Source organism: Garra rufa, chromosome 7, assembly GCF_049309525.1.
Source record: "Garra rufa chromosome 7, GarRuf1.0, whole genome shotgun sequence".
Taxonomy (NCBI): Eukaryota; Metazoa; Chordata; class Actinopteri; order Cypriniformes; family Cyprinidae; genus Garra; species Garra rufa.
In genome coordinates this window covers 15,166,333-15,189,806 of record NC_133367.1, presented here as the reverse complement: position 1 = coordinate 15,189,806, position 23,474 = coordinate 15,166,333, and the positions used below count along the sequence as shown (strand labels likewise).

The window sequence follows — 23,474 nt, the reverse complement described above, 5'->3', positions numbered from 1 at the left end:
CATCAGAAGATCACTGAGATTTTTCACTCCAGAGTCTCCTAGTTTATTCCCACTCAGGTTCAGTTCTCTCAGATGTGATGGGTTTGATTTCAGAGCTGAAGTCAGGATGAGACACTGTTCCTCTGTAATTCTGCACCAATGCAGACTAAAGACAAAAAGAGAAAGAACAATGACTCAGATGTATGACAATCAACTAACCAATGTGTCATTCAGACTTTTTGCAGTCTTTTGCTGGTAAATGAATATGGATATAAGGGTGCGGGTAGCATGGAGAAAGACTACACAGTGTTCATTTAAATAAACTACTAAAGGTTACTAAGGTATGCAAATGTTAAAAATCAGCCAAGTTACCAATTAAGATGGGATCTATTTTCCATATTAGTTCATGCATTCATTTCACATCAATTTTTTGCTCACTGGGGTAAATGTGTTTGTCTGTTTGTCCTCAGACACACTGCCGACTCGTTACAAGCTTTTTACGAGCAGTGTTGGGACTAGACTAACACATTAAAAAAGAAATTATATTACTTTTTGCTGTAATGCAGTAATAACACTAATACAATTTTGGTAATATCATTACTGTATTTAATAATGTGATTTGTGCTTATCTGTGTTTAACTAAAACTATTATTTAACATTAATGTAGACCTACATACCAGTATCTAAATATGATTTTATCATTTTATGCTAAAGTAGACCTACCAAATCACCCTCCGCTGGAAATAGCAATAAACTAGGCTACATTTGGCATTTTAAAATGCCTTGGCATACTTCTGTGAATATTTTGGTATTTTTGTAACATATTACAATTCCAGGGTAGTAATATTGTAATGTAACTAATTACTTTCAAAAGACAGCAACTAGTATAATGCATTACATTTTAGAAGTAACTTGGCCAAGACTGTTTACAAGGTTTCATTTGTTAACATTAAGTACATTAGTTAACATGAACTAGTTATGAACTACTAGCATGGCGTTTAATAACCTTAAAGTCCTTAAAGTAATTTTATGCAAAATCATAGACATTTATCTACAAATCAAGCATATTAATGGGAACACTGAATGATCTGGGGAGAGTTTTACAGATTTGACTGTCGTAACCAAATGCAACCAGGGTTTGATTTGAACAGAGAATGACTGACACCCGCAGCGGAGAAAAAATTTTACATGAACTTGTAAGGACTTACATATTCATCTGTACCCAGTGCTGGCCCTCCCTATAGGCGAACTAAGTGGCTGCTTAGGGTCCCGTTCCCACTAGGGGGCCCCCACGAGTGGTCAGAGTCATTACGTTGCAAAGTGCGTGGCTGTCACTAGCCAAGTTTCCATCCAGTTTTTGCACTGTGTTGTTATCGATAAAGAGAAAAAAAATTCTGCAAAATTTGCTGTCTACAGCCTGTTTTCCTTCCAACCGGCCTTTTATCAATAAAATGGTGTGCATAATGACCTCATCCCTTAAAAAATACGAACTGTCGCATAAGTTTTGGTGTATCACCAAACATTATACAGCTATATATAAAATAAATAAAATACCTTTATTTTCTAAATAAATTAAGAATTAACAAAACGAAAGAAAAAAATGTGAAACAATTAGCAGCCTGTATCAACCTATGCAGAATTTAGTTTCCTTTTTCGGTAACACTTTACAATAAGGTTGTATGAATTAGCATTAGTTAATGCATTAGTTAACATGAACTAAGCATGAACAACAACTCTGTTCAGCATTAGTTAACATTAGTTAACGTTAACTTACATGTTTATTAATGCATTTATTCATGTTAACAACTGAATTAATTCATGTTAGTTAATGCATTAGTTAACACGAACTAACCATGAACAACAACTCTGTTCAGCATTAGTTAATCCTAGTTTACGGTAATTTACACGTATAGTAATGCATTTATTCATGTTAACGACTGAATTAATTAATGTTAGTTAATGCATTAGTTAACATGAACTAACAATGAACAAGGCATATGTTCAGCAATACTTAATCTTTGTTCATGTTAACCTATTCATATATTAATTTGTTAGTTAATGCATTAGTTAACATCAACTAACAATGATCAACTGTTGTTAATGTTAATGTTTTGTTAATGTTAATGTATACATTTACTGATGCATCTCGTTACATTAACAGATTAATTAGTTAACATTGTGGTTAATGCATTAGTTAACATGTACTAAAAATGAACATGGGATTTGTTCAGTATTACCTAATCTTTGCTCATGTTAACTTATTAATATACTAATGTGTTTGTTCATGCATTATGCCTATGCCTGTAAATAGCTGTATTTAATTAGACTACATACATGCAGTATATACACATATGTTTATGTAGAAGCTAACACCCACAATGGATAAACAATACTAACTCCCCATTTGGGCTATTGGTAAACTTGGAAACCATCTAAACATCATCAGATAATGTTTCTCATGTTTGTAGACTGTTTATTAACATGACTTACCATTAACAACCTATTTATTAAGGGAATTTGTGAACCTTATTGTAAAGTGTACACTAGTCCAACATTAACTGATGTTTTACTAACATTTGTAAACCCCTTATTAACATGATTTATACATACCACTTACAAATAATAAACAAACAAAAAATACATTTAACAGTTTTGTTCCCATGTGACAGCACACTAACACACACTGAGTAAGACTGTAAACGCGGGAAAATCTCTCGCTGACAAACGTGACTTCAAACAAATGGCGGACGACGTGCAAGAAGAAATTGCGATAATAATATGTGGATATCTTTTATTTACCGAACGTTCGTGAGGTTAAAAAAATGTTTAGATTCAGTCGTGGAGACTGTGTGAACCACGAGAACTTTGTATGTTATGGCGCGAGCAATGCTTCCGTCTTCCGTCAGCTCGTTTTCTGATTGGAAATCGTTTAATTCCACGTGACTATCTACTGAGCGCGCGCACGTTTGTTGTTGTGGAGTTCGGCGGCAAAATCGCCCGCGGGAACAGAATGGATCAGACCTAGTAAAACACTCCGTGATATAACGGATTTACTGGCTTGGAAAGCGGAATAGAAATGGACATTCATCGAAAATAGCAGCTTTAAAACGCAAAGGTGATTACCAACTATTTGTCCAGCTTAACCTGAGCATGCTTGCTCACTTCCAGTTACATTAGGAGAAACACCTCCTTCTTCGCTAAGTTTATTTATTTATTTTTGTTTTGTTTATGTAATGAATTGATTATATAATGTAAATGTATATAATGCATACCACAAATATGTAATAATATAATATGTAATAAAGTTGAAAATCTAAGTGATGCATGAATGGCTTTCACTCATTTAACGTCAAGTAAAATCAATGACTGCTTTGTTATTAACCCACAAATGTAAGTTAAACGTTAGTAAATGTTGGACTTGTGTACACTTTACAATAAGGTGCACAAATGATCTTATTAAATACTTTGTTAATGGTAAGTCATGTTAATAAATCGACTACAAATGTTGGTTAAACGTTATTATTAAATAAAGTTAATAAGGTACACACAAGCTTTTGTACCTTTAAGATGGTGAGTTAGAACTGTTTATCCTTACTGTGTATTAGTATCACACTAATGTAAATATGCACAACAAGTCTAATTACCAAAAATTAAATAAAGCTGTTTACCATTATTGTTCATTATTAGCTCATGTTAACTAATGTTAATTAATAAAGCTGTTAACTTGAATAGATGTGTGTAGGTCAGTGTAAACTAGGATTAACTAATGCTGAACAGAGGTGTTGTTCAGGCTTAGTTCATGCTAACTAATGCATTAACTAACATTAATTAATTCAGTTGTTAACATGAATAAATGCATTAATAAACGTGTAAGTTAACGTTAACTAATGCTAAACAGAGTTGTTGTTCATGCTTAGTTCATGTTAACTAATGCATTAACTAATGCTAATTCATACAACCTTATTGTAAAGTGTTACCCATTTTTCTGATGCGCTCTTGAGGCATCCTGATTGTTTCCTTTTTACAAAAGCACTCTTGTTTGTTTTTATTGTGAATGTGCATTAATAAAATAAATATTTAGAATACTTTGGAACAATGTCTTACTCTTATATGACCACTACCGAAGGAGTAGGCTATTGTAAGTTGTTTCCACTGTTATAAAGGGGGTAACTCGACAACACAGCTTCATTGTCATAATAAAATACAGTCAGCCAAACATATTAAATACAAGTTAATTTAAAATGTTGTAATTATCATTTCAATATCCACGTAAAACAAGATCTTCAGAACAAAATGAATACATTTTAACTTGCAATGTAGCAAAAAAGTGTTTCCAAACAGATTTTTGTGACATTTGAAGTATGGATTTAGAATTTATGCGCTAAAGTTAAACGGAAAAAGATTATGTCAACATATGAGAAATTTTATCAATAAGGCATTTCCATCAGCTATATAGGTAAAAATTCTGAAGTGCTAAATTGTTTTATTTTTTCCCCACAAACAAAATCTTTGGATGGAAACCTGGCTACTGGCAATACTCCACTAGTATTTGCTGCAAGGCAGGGCCCCAAAAAATATCCTGCTTAGGGCCCCTAGATGTACAGGGCCGGCCTTGTCTGTAGCTCACACCAGGCTATATTATGGCTTCAGAAGTTTTATTTGTGCTTTATAAACTTTTATTGTGCTTTATAATACTTTTATGCCTTTTTCTGAGGTTTAACAGTAATACAGGAAAGTACAAACAATATTGGTTCTCTTTCAAACATTCATTCGGTATCTCACTATGGGAAACGCCTCAGGCGTGACCAATCCTGGAAGCACCAATTACACCACGTCTGTCAGTTGACAGACCAATCACAACAGTGATGCGGGAGTCCCGCCTCCCCAATATATATCACTGCATAATGGTCCGTACCTCATTCTCGTTCTCTTCCCCGTGAAGATCTTGGAAGATATATTTCTCTATACTCGTTTCCAGGATTAGCTGCTTAACTGTTCAAAGACGAGCCGTTAAGGTACGTTGCGAACGCAGTTAATTCTTAAAAGCGAGGCTTTTTATTTTATTTTATTTTTTCTCTTACCGTCACGGTGAGAGTTGTTGCTAAAGCACATACGAGCGAATTAACGTGTTACGACGAATTCTCTAGTTTGGCTTTTCTAAGACCCGTTGTGGTGTACTTAGCGACTGAATGGCAAATTGTAATGTTCCTAGCGAGGGCGCGAAGGGTAAAGACACCCCGCGCCCTTGTGCTTGCGGAGCCATGATTTCAGGAAAAGATTCTCACCCTTTGTGCATTGTATGCTTGGGGGTGAGACATGCTACAGCGGCACTCGCGAATCCCGAGTGTTGCCCGCACTGTTCCATTTTCCCGTCAAGGGTTCTGGAAAGAAGGGTTCGGGTAGCGGCCACTAGTAAGGGGGACCCATCTCTTTCGCCCCCGAACATGGTGGAAATCAAACAGCCGCCTGCGTCATGCAGCTGGGGCGACTTCATGGACGAAGTCTCTCCCGAGCTCCCTCCTCTTTTCCCGATCTTAGCAGACAAAAGGGAAGAGGAGGAGGACGATGACGAAGCTATCGCCCGTCTATTGGAGGAAGATGGGGAAGATGATGAGGACGACGCGATTCTTCCGTCGACTCCCTCCCGTCCGGAGAGCGCGTTAAGCGAAGGATCCCCTGCCTCAGCTCAGGTGGAGCTCGACCTGCTTGAAATGTGCAGGCGGGCGGCGACTAAACTTTCTATTGATTGGCCGTCGCAGCAAACGGGCCAGGGTACGGAGAGAGATCTATATGACGGCAAACGACTACCGTCGCGTGCCCCGGCTACCAAGCAGGTCATTCCCGCGGTCCCTGCGTGCGTTTCAGAAATGAAGCGTTTCTGGGACAAACCCTTTTCACACAGGGTCCCTGTGAAAGGATTTTCCAGACTGGATGTGCAGAACATGGAGGAGCTAGGGATGTCAAATCCCCCTCCTGTTGAGCTGTCGGTGGCACATCATCTTAATCCTAATCGCAAAGCAGCCTTTTCGTCTGCCTCAGCTTCACTGCCAGGACGTACTGAGCGCCTAACAGCCTCAGTTTTTCAGAAGATTTATCGCTCCTCTGCTCTGGCAGTGAGGGCTCTTAATGCCACCTCTCTCCTCACTGCTTATCAGGCAGAGCTCATGGAGGAGATGGGGAGGCAAATGGATGCTGGGTCCCCAAACCCAGCCCTTTGGGAAGAGATCTGTGTTATTGCAGATCTCAACCTAAGAACTTCCAGAGGTGCAGTCCAGAGCTGCCGCCGCAGCATGGGCTTGGCGGTGGTTGGTGAGCGAGCCCTCTGGCTGGGACTTTCAGGGCTGTCTGACAGAGAGAAGGTTGATTTTTTGGATGCTCCGGTGGAGCCCAAAGCCCTTTTCGGTGCAGCAGTCACAGCGATGCGCCAGCGGTGTGATCTGAGGAAACAAGAAGGAGAGGCTTTCCAAGCTTGCCTCCCCCGAAAACCCTTTCCTAAGGGTCCTCCATCAGCTCGCCCCAGTTTTGACGCCCCTCTGAGGAGTGGTCAGACGGTTTTTAGGAGCCCCAGACCTCCTCAGCCGCAGCAGTCTGATTCACAGCCTAAGCCAGCACAGCCAAAGGGGAAACCTTCTTTTGCTGCAGCGGCAGCCAGGCATAGACCGGCAAACCCTCAGGGAGGGAAGAAACGCCGGGCAACCTAACCAGCTTAAAGGGTCTGGACACAGGGACGAGCAACAGCACTCTCGGAGTATCTGTTGTCATCCTCCCTCAAAGAGAGTGGTTCTTTTCTCCCCCTCCTGCCAAGAGAATGCGTTGGACTCGGGAGCCGTTCAAGAAAATGTCAAAAAGTTATTTTTTGACCAGTTCAGCTGTGGAGTTGGCACCAGTTCCCCCAGTGCCCCACAAAAAATTTCTCCCCCCTCCACCCAGAGTACCACATGGAAAAGTGGAGTGGAGTTCACAAGAGAATATTTGTGTTGTAAAAATAAACAAATTCCCTGTGCATCCAGGCAGTTGGCCGAGGGCACAGCAAGGTTTGAAAATAAAAACACACAAAAAATCAAAACTACTCAATCCAGAGCTGCAATCCCCAGCTCCCCCGCTAGATGGCGTGGCAGCGCCATTAGTGGGCAAGGGCTGCAGCGGTCCGCTCGCGCTTCACGCGGAGAGCTGGCGCGCATGCGCAGTACATCCATGGGTTCTGTCCACGATAATTCGGGGTTATCGTCTGCAGTTTGCGGTAAAACCACCGGTGTTCAACAGTGTGTTGATGTCAACCGCAGAAGGGAACTCAGCTCAGGTTCTAGAGGAAGAAATAGCCTCTTTATTAAAAAAAAGGGCAGTTCGGATTCTGCCGCCGGAGGACAGCCATCAGGGTTTTTACTCCCGGTACTTTCTCATTCCCAAGAGAGGGGGAGGTCTCCGTCCCATTCTGGATTTGCGGATCCTCAACAAACACCTCAGAAAATACAACTTCAAAATGCCCACATTCAAAACGCTGTCACATTTTATTCACGAGAAAGACTGGTTCACCTCAGTCGATCTGGAAGATGCATATTTCCATATAGACATCTACCCGGCACACAGGAAATTCCTCAGGTTTGCCTATCAGGGCACAGCCTACGAATTTACAACTGTTCCTTTCGGGCTCTCATTGGCCCCACGGACGTTTTGCAAATGCATAGAAGCGGCTCTATCACCGCTGAGGACAGCGGGTCTGAGAGTGTCAGCTTATCTGGACGATCTCCTTCTCTGCTCTCCATCACGGCAGCAAGCGGAGACAGATACGAAGATGCTTGTGTCTCATTTGACAAGCTTAGGTTTCAAAATAAACGAGACAGAAAAGCTGCCTGATGCCCACACAGGAAATAGTTTATCTAGGCCTCAGACTGAACTCAGATCAGTATCAAGCGTTTCTGTAAGAGGAGCGCATCAGGTCAATTCGCAGCTGTCTATCCCTTTTTCAAGAAGGGAGCAAAGTCCCATTCAGACTGTGTTTGCGCCTTCTGGGGCTAATGGCTTCAACAGTCTCTGTTATTCCGTTGGGGCTGCTGCGAATGAGAGAGTTTCAGAATTGGACAGCGGCTCAACACTTATGTCCAAAACGCCACATCAACCGCAAAGTGACGGTGTCAGCACTTTGCGTGCGTGCTCTCCGTTACTGGAAAAACCGCTCGTTCCTCGAATCCGGGACTCCGCTGGGGGTAGTTTCTGTGAGGAAGGTGGTAACGACGGACGCGTCGCTCTCAGGCTGGGGCGCAGTGTGCGAGGGCAGAATAGCGAAAGGGAAATGGCCCGCCTCGCTGAAATGCGCGCACATAAATTATCTGGAACTATTAACAGTGTTTCTAGCGTTGAAACATTTTGTGCAGTTTCTGTGGAACCACCACGTTCTGATCAGATCAGACAACACAACCGCGGTGGCATATATAAATCGCCAAGGAGGCACACGTTCTCCTCGGCTTCACAGTTTGGCACAGAAACTGATTGTATGGGGCAGGAAACATTTTCATTCATTACGGGCAACACACGTCCCGGGAATAATGAATACGGGGGCGGATCTCCTGTCCAGGGGGAATCCTCGGTACGGAGAATGGACACTCCACCCTCAGGTAGTGGGTCAGTTGTGGAAGAGATTCGGCCGCGCGGCCGTAGATCTCTTCGCATCGCACGAAAACAATCGCTGCCCTCTATTCTTCTCGCTAGCGCGAGACGGTGCGCCTATGGGTGTGGATGCTCTAGCGTACCCATGGCCAAACGTACTGCTTTACGCATTCCCTCCGCTAAGTCTGATCATACCAACTCTAAGAAGGGTAAAACAGTACGGCCACTCAGTCATACTGATTGCCCCGAACTGGCCGGGGAAACTGTGGCTGACGGAGATAACTCAGCTCTTAGTCGACCAGCCCTGGCCTCTTCCGCTGCGCAGAGACCTTCTCTCACAAGCGCGCGGGGAGATATTTCACCCCGCCCCGGACAAAGTTGCTCTTTGGGCTTGGCCCGTGAAAGGTTGAACCTAAATGCTACAGGGCTACCCCCGAGGGTGATTGAAACAATTCAGAACGCGAGGGCTGCCTCGACGCGCTCTGCCTACGATAGAAAATGGAATGTTTTCGAGCAATGGTGCTCGCATAAGCGCATTGTCCCTTTTCTCTGTTCGGTCGCAGATGTGTTATGTTTTCTGCAAGAACTTCTGGATAAAGGTAGAGCTTTTTCTACCGTTAAGGTGTATCTTGCGGCGATATCAGCATGTCATATGGGTATTGATAATAACACTATGGGTCAACACCCTTTGGTATGCAGATTTATGAGAGGTGCACGGCGTTTGAACAGAGTGTCAAAACCTCTGATTCCGCCATGGGACCTGTCTGTGCACTCGTGCACCTTTTGAACCTATAGACAGCAGCGATCTAAAGCTCCTTTCGCTAAAGACCGCTTTATTACTGGCTCTGTCAACTGCAAAACGGATTAGTGAACTGCATGCTTTGTCGGTTCATAACTCCTGTATGCAGTTCGCTATGGATTGCTCGAGAGTGTCGCTCAAGACCAATCCAGCGTTTGTGCCTAAGGTGAGTGATTCAGCTCTAGCCTGTAATCAAGTGGATTTAATTGCTTTTCATCCGCCTCCTTTTTCGTCACCAGAAGAAGAGCGGCTTCATTGTTTGTGCCCTGTCCGTGCGTTGCGTTGCTATGTAAACAGAACGAAAACGCTGCGGAAGAGTAGTCAGTTATTTGTCTCATGGGCTAATTCTCATAAGGGTAAACCTATTTCCCGGCAGCGCCTGTCCCACTGGGTAGTTGAAGCTATTATAGTGGGATATAACAGCAGGGGTCTTGAGGCACCAGGGGGTCTTAAAGCCCATAGTACCCGAGGGTTGTCCACCTCGTGGGCGTTGTTTAAGGGCGTTTCAGTTCCAGACATTTGTGCTGCGGCGAGTTGGGCTTCGCCACACACTTTTGTCAGATTTTACAGGTTGGACGTTACAGAGCCGTCCTTGGCTCATTCCGTCCTAAGTGTGTAAAAATAATAATAATAAATTACATGTCTCCATTATATCAGGCGAATAATGGGGGACTTAAATTCTTAATTTCTTACACTCGTCACAGAGTTGGTTGACATGCCTTTTTGGAACAGTATATCTGCAATTCGGGAGTTGTCTATATCCCATAGTGAGATACCGAATGAATGTTTGAAAGAGAACTTTAGGTTACTCATGTAACCCCGGTTCTCTGATAACATGAGTGAGGTATCTCACCATACTTCCCTCCTTGCAGTAGCACGGGGAAGAGATATGCTGAGAATGAGGTACGGACCATTATGCAGTGATATATATTGGGGAGGCGGGACTCCCGCATCACTGTTGTGATTGGTCTGTCAACTGACAGACGTGGTGTAATTGGTGCTTCCAGGATTGGTCACGCCTGAGGCGTTTCCCATAGTGAGATACCTCACTCATGTTATCAGAGAACCGGGGTTACATGAGTAACCTAAAGATTTGGATCGGTCCTGTCTGACCTGATCCAGCAAATAATGGCAATATCAGAGCTGATACCTAATTTGAGTACTGAATTGGCTCATCCCTAGTTTAAAGCTTAATATCACTTTTTAATTGCCTGCTTCATTTTAATACTTCACATTTTAGGGGCTCTTTCTGAAAAAAAAAAAAAAAAACCTGCCCTGCCAAACAAATAAGGAAATAACATCAACCACTGTAGCATTACTATTAAAAGTAATATAACATTTAAAATAAAGTAACAATACTCACATCAGTGTGTTGAGTTGACAGTGTTTATCCTGCAGTAGAGCAGAGATCTGATTCACTCGTGTGTCTCCTAGTTCATGGTCACTCAGTTTCAGCTCTCCCAGAAATAACGGGTTTTTACCCACAATTTTAGTCACATACTGACAGGCTTCATCTGCAGCAGGTCCCAAAAACCTGCAGAAAAGAAGACAAAGCAGGATTCAATTATCACAATATAGTTTTGACAATGAGAGTTTGATTAGCGCTTGCTAATGTTTACGCACTATGCGTAACGCTGCACAGGCATTTTGCTGTAAATAAGAGACTGAGTGCAGTAATGAGAGCGTTGTTTTTTATAATAGAGTTTTGTGATATCATGAACTAAGATGAGTGACAGCTTTTAATAATTTTTAAGGGAGTTTGTATATGAGATATTGATCTAATACAGCAGTTAAATAAACAAAGTTATTACACTATTATTAGACTTACACTGTCTGCCTATAACACTATGCTGTGTTTCGTTTATGAATGAGACTTGCATTTTTAAACGAATCTAGTGAAATGATTCAATTTCCCCATTCATAAAAACAGCCACTTGCTTTATTCCTGAATGAACCACTAGTTCAAACGAATCAAAAGAATGATATGATTCAGTAATTAAATCAGTGTCTTGCCGCCACCTGCTGGCAGATCTGTTCAGTTATTTAATTCTTTAAAGGTGCCATAGAATGCAGAGAGAATATTTTCTCTCTCCAGAAAATCTCCAGAATTCAGGTCCATTTACAACCCTAGGATTTGTCCCTGGATTTAATGTCAGGGCCCTTGGAAGTCTACCAATGAAGTGTGGATCTACTTTGTGCCTCGTAAATGGTGTAAAACAGTGATGTATTTACATGGCAAGTCCGATGCCCGATCTACCCTCAGCAACAACCTGTTTTTAGCATTGGCTAACTAGTGCCAGATTTCAAAGTGCAGGGGACAAACCGAGATGAACTACGAAAGGTAAGATCACACTAGGTATCATGATTCATTACACTTTAGGTCAATATCACACCGGACATCTCCTTTAACTCTGCATTTACAGTCAGAGTCATATTACAAGTGTCGTATCATATTACAGTTCTTATTTTTTTTATAAAAAACGTTTTAAATATTCAATTAATATTAATAATATTGTATTCTATTGATGTTGATTTTACAAGCAATATTCTAATCTGTATTCTACCTCATTTGATCATTGTTTGGAAGGTATTTGTCATGTTCTGACAGTAAACCATAAATAATAATTAACTGTCTGGTTTATCTTTTATTCAGGTGTAAAAATCTTCCTTTAAAATTGTAAAGTGTATGTTAATTACATTATGTCACACTCCAGAATAATAGCACAATATGAATAATCAACTTCAGTACAACATAACCAAGAGTGTCTGATCATTTTGATGCAATAAATTGCCCAGATTAATGTATAGCTTAAAATAAATTAAGCCTGCACATTATTTATTTATTTTGTATTATTTCTTCACATCTCACCTCAGTGTCTTCAGTTGACAGTTTGGATCCTGTAGTAAATCATTGAGCTCCTTCACTCCTGATTGTCCAGGATCATTTCCTGTGAGATCCAGTTCTATCAGGTGTGAAGGGTTTGATCTCAGAGCTGAAGCCAGAGCTTTATAACCTTCTTCAGTGATACTGCAGTTTGAGAGTCTAGAACCAGAATAAAAATGTCACATGCACCTGATTAATAGTTATTCTAATAGATAAGTTATTCTAGAAATTACCGGAACAATATAAATCCCTAAAGTGGATTTTATTGTATTCTTCATACAAATAAACTAAAACTTAATGACATAATGACAGGAATACCAGTGCACTTGATGTTGGAAATTCAACATAGGCTCATTGGAAATACGTATGTTATGCTGCATGGATGGACAAGGAGTTTTACCCAGAACAGAGCCATACTTCCAATGCAAACTGTCTGCCCTGACATACAGTACATAACATACAGTATATAACTCCATTCAAGCCCGTTTTGAATATTCAGGTGATTTTTTTTTTCTTTTCAAATCGAAATGTAGATGTAGAGCATTAAGTCAAATTGAACCAAAATTAATCATCAATGAACTGATTTTAACTGAATAATTACCATTTACTATTGTCTTTTTATATCTGTTTTACAGCAAAACTGAATTCTGTTTGCATAATTGTTCTTGTTTATTACTGTTAATATGCTTTGAAATTATCTGCATTGTATAAAGTGCTATATAAATAAAGGTGATATAACTAGTTACATATTTCTGTTCATGATGAGAGACCATTTTGATTATGTATGTTGTTTGCTTGTTTTAGAAGATACTTATTTTAAGCTAAACATAAAATTGGTCCAGATTTCAAGAGATATTTAAAAATAATAAAAAAAGATTTTCATAAAAAAAGGTCCTTGGCTGGTCTTTAAATTATGAAAATATAACCTCAGATGAACAACAACACATGACAAATTGCACCATCTCATTATTTTTTGAACAAAAATAAAGCCAAAATGGAAAAGCCATGTGTGACAAAGTTAGGACACCCTTACTGTTAACATTGGAATTAAGAGGGTAAATAACAGTCAAGCACTGCTAATCAAATACCTTTGCTTAACTGATCATCAGCAAGTCTGAGCACCTCTGTAAAAGTATACGCTTTGGCAGTTTGCTGATCTGGAGCCTTCAGTGTGTATTAACACAATGCCAAATAGGAAAGACATCAGCAATTATTTTAGAGAAGCAATTGTTGCTGCCATCAATCTGAGAAGAGTAATATGGCCATTTCCAAACAAGTTTATTGACAAGTGGAAGACAGACACCTCTCCTTCCAGGAGTGGACATCCCAGAAAACTGAACCCAAGATCAGAGCGTGTAATGCTCAGAGAAATGGCAGACAACCCAAGAACTACACCTCAGACTCTACAGACCTCAACTAACATGTTAAATGATCAAGTTTATGACAATACCAAAAATGAAAAAAAAATAAAATTTACAACAACAAATTTGACGATTGCAAGATGATTATTTTTATTATGCTTAAAAAGGAGGCTAGGTGCCTAATTTAGCGACACAGCACGGAGAGCCCCTTCTAGGAAGCTTTAGAAATTTGCTAGGTATAAACGGAAGCTTTGACTAGAGTTGCCAAGATGAGCTCTGTTGGCCGTATCAGAGCCGTCACAGTGTCTAGCAGTGTAAATAAGGGGTAAGAGATTTATTCATCATACCATGTAGATAGCTTCTCTGAATATAACGCGAGTGTTTATTAAACTGCATAAACTCTAGTCTTGTCAGTTATTGTTCTTTGACAATGTAATGTTCTTTGCTCATTTTCATTTCATAGCTGCTTTTTTAATAAAGGAAATTATACCATTATATTACCCAACATTATTATATATTTTTTTATATATTATATTATATTATACTATATTATATTATATTATATTATCCAGTCATTAAGATAACAGAGGTGGTAAAATGTTGTTTTGGCTGAAATAAACAAATAGCCTCCAATATATCAGAATACGTCTGTATATAATACTAAACATAAACATTTGCAGTTACATCGCAATTCTGATCAGTAACATCTATATGCATCATCAGAATTGCGATGCGATAAAATGGCACTAAACATACACACGTGAATTACACGCACATCACTTCTCCACATTCTGTATAAACTGAACTACTACATGGGCTGATTACAACAGCCAGATGCAGCTGTAACATAATCCAATATGACGGGTAAAGAAAGATAAACTAACTTAAATTCATGAATGCACATTTACCACTTATTGAAGATAGCGGGTAGCAGGGAATGAAACTGAAAGTAAACTGGAACCTCTCCGTCAGTGTGCTGTACATGTATAACTAAATTCACGCGCCGATTAACAAGAATAGCCTACTCTTACATTTTTAAGTACATAGATAATTATATAAATTAGCACGATAGTATCGTGTATCGTGATCTCACAGGCTGACAATAGGACGATATGAAAATTGAGCATATTGCCCAACACTAGAAGGCATAAATATAATAGTATCTCGATGCACTACATACAGACTTGTTCGTTATACAAGTCTGGATTTCATTGTATATTTTGTCGAGCTCAATATTTTCTCAATATAACTTACCTCAGTATCTCCAAATGACACTTTGTATTCTTCAGTCCAGTGCAGAGCAACTTCACTCCAGAATCCTGCAGATTATTATTGATCATGTTCAGCTCTTTTAGATTGGTATCTGATCCAAGAACTGTAGCCAAAGCTGAACAGCTTTTGTCTGTTAGGCCACAATCATTTAGCCTACAAGGGAAATAAGATTACAAAATCATTAGATTGAACACATTTGTTAAACACAAATAATCCAATTATTTTTTACCTTGAATTCAGGGAAGAACAGAAATTACTCTGTAATTTAAACTAGTTTAAAGTCGGATGAAACAGGAGAAACACTGTGAACACTAATAGAGTCAGAAGGCTTAAACTTTTGACCATTTATCCAAAATGTATTTAGAGTACTGTTTTTTATACAGATACCTAGAAAAGTTATATTTCACCCTGGTATTGAGGTGCTATGTTTGTGGTTTAAACTTTGGTTATCATGATCTAAATGTATTCTACTATGGAAGACAAATATTGTATTTTAATAAAACTTAAACAGTTAGAATTATTAAATTTCACTCTGAAATGGCCATATCGTCCAGCCTTAACCTCCCAGAAAAACAAGATTTTCTGTGACATTTTACATTTTCTCTCATTTTTCATGAGCTGAACTTTGTCATTATTTATTAGGTTTTCCAGGTTACATGGGAACCCCGAGGTGACAGTATTTTTATGATGAAAGAAAAAAAAATACTTTAACTTACCGTGCTCTTTTGGAGGTTTTAATGACTGTCAATAATCTGATGAGACACTCGTCTGATTTCTTGAATTTCTGAAGCTCAAACTCCTCCAGCTCCTCCTCTGATGTCAACAACACAAAGGCCAAAGCAGACCACTGGGCAGGTGAAAGATTAGCAGATGAAAGACTTCCTTTGCTAAGGTGGGTCTGAATGTCTTTCACCAGAGTTTGATCATTCAGTTCATTCAGACAGTAGAACAGATTGATGGATCTCTCTGGAGACAGATCAGCTTCAAATGCCTGCTTGATGTACTGAACTATTTCCTTTTTACTCTGGTCATTGCAATCTTCTTGCGTCAACAGACCTTGTAAGAGTCTGCGATTGGACTGGAGTGACAGACCGAGAAGGAAGCGAAGGAAAAGGTCCAGATGTCCATTGTCACTCTTGAGTGCCTTGTCCACTGCAGTCTTGAGCAAATCAATCACGTTTTCATTTTTCTTTTCCTGTCCTGAAGACTCATGAATAAATATATTTTCCTTCTTTATGTTCAGAAACAGATGTGCATAAAGGGCTGCAATAAACTCTTGAATGCTCAAGTGAACAAAGCAGTACATGGTACCAACAGTGATTCCTGTTTCCTCCTTAAAGATCTGGGTACACATGCCTGAATACACGGATGCCTTATAGACGTCAATACCACAGGCTTCCAGATCTGATTCATAGAAGATCACATTGTTTTTTTCCAGCTGTTGAAAAGCCAGTTTCCCCAGTGAAAGGATGGCTTGTTTATCCCAGGAAACATCTGGTGTGTATTCTCCATCATACTTTCGTCTGCTCTGCAGGATCTGAATGCGGAGAAAGTGTGTGTACATTTGTGTCAGAGTCTTTGGAGTGTCTTCAGCATTTGATTCCTGCAGTGTTTTGGAGGCGTCATCAGACTGATTGTTTTTCAGATCATTATTTCTTCTCTCCTCCAAAATGTTCTGCAGAACAGTGGCTGAAATCCAGCAAAAGACTGGGATGTGGCACATGATAAAAAGACTTTTTGATTGTTTAACATGATCAATGATTTCTTTAGCCAGATCCTCATCTGTGAATCTTTTTTTGAAGTACTCTTCCTTTTGTGCATCACTGAATCCTCGTATGTCTGTCACACGGTCGATACAGTCAGGAGGAATCTTACTGGCAGCTGCTGGTCTGGTGGTGATCCAGATGAGAGCAGAAGGAAGCAGATTTCCCTTGATGAGGTTTGTCAGGAGAACATCCAGAGATGCTGGTGATGATACATCAGACCATGTCTCATTATCCTTAAAGTTTACAGGAAGTCGACATTCATCTAATCCATCAAGGATGAACAGGACTTTAAACTGATTTCTTCTTGTAAGGTTTAGTCCTTTTGTCTCTGGGAAAAACTGGGTTATAAGGTCCATCAAACTTTGTTTTACTTTATCATTTAAATTAATCTCTCTGAATGGAAGGGGAAATATAAAGCTGATATCCTGATTCTCTTTTCCTTCAGCCCAATCCAGAACAAACTTTTGCACAGAGACTGATTTTCCAATGCCAGCAACTCCTTTTGTCAGTACAGTTCTGATCTCCTTGTCTTGATCAGGTGCTTCAAACAAATTTTTGCATTCAACCTGTATCTCTTGAGATTCATGATGCCTAGAAGCAACTTCAATCTGTCTTACCTCATGTTCAGTATTGACCTGTTCACTACAACCCTGAGTGATATAGAGATCTGTGTAGATGTTATTCAGAAGTGTAGAGTCACCTTGCTTTGCAGTTCCTTCAAACACACATTGATACTTCTTCTTTATGCTACATTTTAGCTGATGAATGAATACCAGCTCATCTAAACACAAATACAGATATTTGTAATATTAATTCCTCTCCTACATTTAAAATGACAATATGACAGATGGCCATGAATCTCTTACCTTCTAGAGTATCAGCAGCTTCATGTTCTTTCATCTCTCTCAGGAAGTAGAGTGTAAGATCAAGAGCTGCTTCTTTGATGCTGCATCTGTTCTCATTATAGTCCTTCACAAAGTACTGCAAGTTCTCTTTTTGTAATATTTTCCTGAACTTTTCCAATTCATTCTTTAGAAACATGATCATTTTGTTCTCGAGATTCTACAACAAAGCAAGAAAAAATTAAACAACAAAAAAATCCTCATCTATATTTGGTCAAAACGATTGATCCTATTTGTTTGTTGTGAATAAAAAACATTTATACAAATGAGTTTTCTTACCTGGAAGATCCCTAGGAGATCGTCTGTGAAATTTTTGTGTTTCTTGTGAGTTTGAAAATCTGAATCTAACGTGTCATATTGAAGCCTGTTAGCAAATAAAATAATAAATTGCATTTTCAGGCCGAAATCATTTGCAAACATTTAAGTTCATGCTGTTTAGGTTTTTGGTCTATTTAGTTATTTTAGATATTTTTGTAAAAATGGTCTCTTTGTAATACATACACACACAAACACACACACACACACACACACACACACACACACACACACACACACACACACACACACACACACACACACACACACACACACACATATATATATAATTCTTCAAAATATTTCAGTCTTTTTTGTCTTTCTTTGCCTGCTCCTAATGGCTGTTTGTAGATCATCTGTGTGATAATTAGTTATTTAAATAAAATGTATACCATGATTAAAATTTAAACTACTCACTGAAATATTTTCTAACAAACTATGTGTGACCAACAATAAGCAGCACCAGTATTACCTTTTGGTAGATGTTTTATTCTCACTGAATTTTGGTGCTTCTACTTTTGACTGGTCACTCTTTACAGACACAGAGCTGAACACATGTGAGCCTGATCTTACACTAATGACAAAAGAACAGAGAGAGGGAAAAAAAATACAGCAAGAGATACTTCCGTTTTATTTCAAAAGCTTCAAGTAAAGCGAAACATTGATTCCACAGCCTTCACAATATCTACTTCACCATAATATACAAGTGTCTCTAAAATCTTGTTATACTGTAGCACACCCATATTATACCTGTTCACATCTTCACATGAGAAAATAGGAATTAATGTAAACTAATGTAGTGAATTTATATTATTTTTCTAAAACAAAACATACTCAAGCTCTCATCTCATTCTTATGGCCATACTGACACAATGAAAATGTTATTAATTCAAGACTTTTCATTGTGAAGCAGAGCACCATAGGTGGCATTTAAAAAAGGGAAATGGATGTAATCACAAATCTATTTTGCATATTTTCCTACAAGTAATAACTGAATTAAAAGAGCTCTGTATTTGAATGCACACTTGTAAAAAATGCAATTATGATGAGTAATGCTGGGATAATTTTTAAAGCTAACACAACTTGATATAGACTCAGTCTCACCTCTGTTTCTGTGAGAGATTCATCTCAGAGGGAGAGTCCTTTCCTTGCTCCTCTGACATACTGCAGCTAAACAGCTCAACGCTGGGATCTTTGTGTCGCAGAAGATGATCAGATGCTCATTATGACCTAGAGATGACATTGTGACACTGAGATGAATATCACGATAGTTCAGAGGGAAAATTGATGGAAAAATAAGAAAAAAATATGAATGTTGAGTTTACAAATAAGTAATATGAAAAGAAAAATATGCAAATATACAAAGTTGTATATGGTTGTCTGAAAGCTACATAGTTCAATGAGAGTTGGAAACTCCTCCCCTTGAGTTACATGACGTAATGGCAGAAAAGAAACAAGGGAGAAATACAGACAAAGGAAAAGTTGGTTTTGGAAGAGATCGTTCTGCTGACCTTGCAGATAATCAAAAAATGGAAGTCAGAGACACATTCCTACGCTCGCTGCAATAGTCCAGTGCTAACACCGGTCCCGGGTTCTGAGCCATGCACGCAACATCCCAAGAAAAGTAAATTGAAGCCAACGCTTTCTGAGGTACAGAATAACATTGTGCAAATATTGGTGGAGAAAATGAATCAGAATACTGAAACTCTACACCATGAGATCCAACAAAACAGAGAACGCATAAACTCTTTAAAATAAGCCACTGAATTTATCTTGAAAGAGATGCATGATGTTAAGGAAATCAAATTCAGGAGACAGACTTAGTGCCTTCAGTTTTTAGTGATCATAAAATGATCCATATTGTTATCAGCCTTTGATAATACAAGATCTTGAGGATTAAAACTAGAAATTAAATGATTCACTTATTGAAGATGTTCAGTTTAAGGATAAGGTTAAAAGTGTGATAAAGAGATGTTACAATAAAGCTACAATATCAGTCTTAAATGGAACAAATTAGCAAATTTTGAAATATGAAATTTACAATTGGAATTAGAACAAATTTATGAATATAAAGCTAAGCGTGCATTTATAAGGTCAAGGAGAAAGTGGTTAGAAATAGGTGAATCAAATTCTAAGTATTTAGGAATTAGGATATGTAAAACCAAAAACAAAGAATAAATCTTAATTATACACCTTTAATTAATAACATTCAAAAGAAATTTTGAATGGGAGAATTTTATTTTAAAATCTGAAGGCTTATCTAGACTAGTTTACACCAAAATGGTTATAGACACTCCAAAACGTATCATTAATGAGATAAATAAACAAATAAATAACAAACACAATTTTTCCCCTTGCAAGTGCTTAATTTGGAACAATAAATATATTGTACACCAATTGTTACACAGATTTAGTTAATTGGTTTAGACAACATGTTTTGTTGGTTTCACAACTTTTAAATAGTAATAGTCACGTGCTTACCTATTCAGAGTTAGAAAAAAAATCATATACCTGTTAAGGAGTAAGTGATAGTAATTAATGCCATTCCTTCAGAATTTAGGGAATTATTAAGAAATTATTAATATAATATATGATGACATATACGATCTTTAAGACTACTAAGACTTGCCAAATTTCCAGTGTTCCTTTAGCCATTGGTTTTTGGAGATCACAATTTCAAGATGTTAACTGGAAAGACACCTTTAAGATCTCCAGGGGCCTCATGTATCAACGCTGCGTACGCACAAAAACTTTGCGTACGCCAGATTTCACGCTCACGTTTGGATTTACTAACGATGAAATTAACGTGAGAATGTGCGTTGATCCACGCCAACTCCATGTCTGGCGTACGTGTATTTTTTGTGCGTGTGTTTGTTTTATGTCCCTTGGCGACTCCTAGAGGCAATTATTTTAAATTGCACACTACAAAGTATCGCACCAACACGTGGAAAACATTGCTATTAATTTATAATTGATAAAATGGGTTAATTGAGACAATATTTTTCTACCAGTTATGTGATTTAGAACACATAAAAGCATTTGCAAATGTATACATCCCTTAGTCTATGGCAATGGCAGTGTTGGCCTTATTGGAGGACATTGTCAATGGCCAAATCCGAAGGGAACGCGTTTTTAGGGATCACTGTGATTTTCTGGCCCACGATGATGACTGGCTTATAAGCTGTTTCAGATTTCCAAGAGCTCCTCTTGGAGCTCTGTGCTGAGTTGGGTCCAAATTTGGAGACAGCGAGGAGCCACGCATTACCGTTCCCTTAAAGGTGCTGATAACGCTTGGTTTCCTGGCAAATGTTTCTTTCCCAAGAGAACTGGCAGACCGCTCTGGGTTAAGCCAGTCGTCTTTGAGCCGTGCAATGCCAGATGTATGGGACCGGATCATCCGCATGTCTAGCAGGTATATAAGATTTCCATACCATGCAGTTGACCAGCCAAACAAAGCGCAATTTGCAGCGATCCCCGGTTTTCCTAATGTAACCGCAAGCGATCGACTGCACGGACATTGCTATAAAGGCGCCATCTGAAGACCAATTTGGATACGTGAATCGGAAACAGCCAAGTTTTACTTTTTTTTATTTTATTGAGCTTAATTATTTATCAGGAGACCGCGGTCATCCATTAAAGACGTGGCTGTTAACCCCCCTCAACAACCCACAAACTGACCAAGAGCGCAGATACAATGATGCCCATTCTCGCACTTGTAGCGGGCGATTGGGCAACTGAAATTCCGCTGGCACAGACCTTTTGAGGGGCATGTGCTGAAACTGGAAAAAGGGCACCCCCAACCTCTCCACCACCAAAAAAAAAAAAACACACACAATAATATTCTTATATTATATTTAATAAGTATTAATAACTTTTATACAGATACTACATATAGAGGGGATCTTATGTAAATATCTTATATCTTAAACTAATTAAAACAACACTGTGATCCACTGGGATGTCCCTCTCAATGGCTATATAGGCTATATAATATGATGAAATGTTAATAAATTACATCATGTAATTTACAAGTATCAGCAAATTCAGCAGATAGCCATAAAATCAAAATAGAAATTTATTATAATATATTTTACCTAGCTGACAAGGATCACTCGGTTGCTTTGTGTCAAACTAAATCACATTATGTCAACATCACACCGTGTGGTGATGCATTATATGAACCTTTATAGACATAGGCCTACTTTAAGACAACGTTGAACTTATTCAAACAACAATATATTTTATCATTACAAGACAAAGACGTTCATCTGCTTCCGCTCTATGACTGACTGATGCGCTGAAACGTAGGTCGCCGCTGTTCCCCTCTTACCTGCACCTTTACATCGGACCATTTCTTTTTTAATTTGTTCACAGTGCGATGTTCAGACCCCCCTGCGTTAACCGCGTTAGCTAAACTCTCCCACTCTATTTCTTCTATTTATTTTTTTACAAGCTTGCAAATAACAGTTTTTCTCCGGTTTACCTCCGGTAGGAGCACCCTCAATTCACATTCTGTTAAGTTTCTCTTGCTTGCTTTTTCGTTTGGTTTTGCCAAAGTGGAGTCATTACCATATTAATATGGGGGAGGAGGAAGGGAGGGGTTTTGCGCTCGTGCATGTGCGCTCAAATTCACGTTAATTCAGATGTACAAAGAGATTATGCGTGGAATTCCGCGTACGCAGTGTTTCGTACATCAGATTTTTTTACTGCGTACGCACATTTACAGCTTTGTACGTACGCAATGTTTTAGTATTAATTCAACGCAAGTCTTTGTACATGAGGCCCCAGATGTTTTTGTATCACTAATAAAATTAAAGTGGTAGCATTCAAGATTGTTCGTCGTATTTATCCTGTAAAACAGGTCATTGCGAAGTTTTGTAAAGACATTGACTTGAAGTGTGTTTTCTGTAAAGAGGAAAATTAGAGTACTGTACATTTATTTTATGATTGTATTTATACAAAACTATTTTTGGTGTGATTTTTTGTTGTTGTTAAAGTACTAATGTTGAATTGCAACTCAAGGAAAGGGATTTTTTATAAGTAAACTTTTGACTTTAAAATTTGGTATATTGTAAACTCATATTATATGGAAACTTGGGAATCTTATGGAATCTATTCTTTGAATAATTTGTAATTATTTGTTCTTATGGATATGTGATATTTGTTGATTTTCTTTTGTTTTTGTTTATGATTGTATTTGTTTTGTTGTCATTTGTGTTGTTGCCCTTGTGTCTTCTTTGTTCTAGCAATAATAATAACTGCAATAATAATAATAAAAAAAAGTTTTACCATGATCACTAAACGACCTCCTAAAATGGAGGGTGGACAAATAATTTCTGGCTGCTTACTTCCGCAACAAATAAGGCCTGTAAATTATAATTTAACACTGCAATTGAAAAACGCTTACAAGATATAAAATCCCTTCATCATTCCCCCAAATAACTCTAAATGTGGTAGCATTTAAACTTACTTGCATTCGTACAGACGGTCTTGAGCAGCAGAAAATTAAATCCAGAAGTCTTGAAACACTTTCTATTTGTGATCGCCGGTGTTACGAGATTTTTGGTTTCTGAGATATTTGGTTTCTGTGGG

At 38.6% G+C, this 23,474-nt stretch overlaps 1 protein-coding gene across 1 annotated transcript in view; it reads right to left on the bottom strand.

Moving 5' to 3' along the window:
- The window catches only part of LOC141338727 (uncharacterized), a 228,224-nt gene that overhangs the window by 115,512 nt on the left and 89,238 nt on the right, over positions 1-23,474 (bottom strand). The window contains exons 12-14 of the mRNA XM_073844341.1: positions 12,252-12,425; positions 10,854-10,916; positions 4,101-4,112 (exon numbers count right to left, since the gene is read on the bottom strand). Of these exons, the coding sequence (XP_073700442.1) occupies positions 4,101-4,112; positions 10,854-10,916; positions 12,252-12,425 (249 nt within the window). The remainder of the gene's footprint in view (positions 1-4,100; positions 4,113-10,853; positions 10,917-12,251; positions 12,426-23,474) is intronic.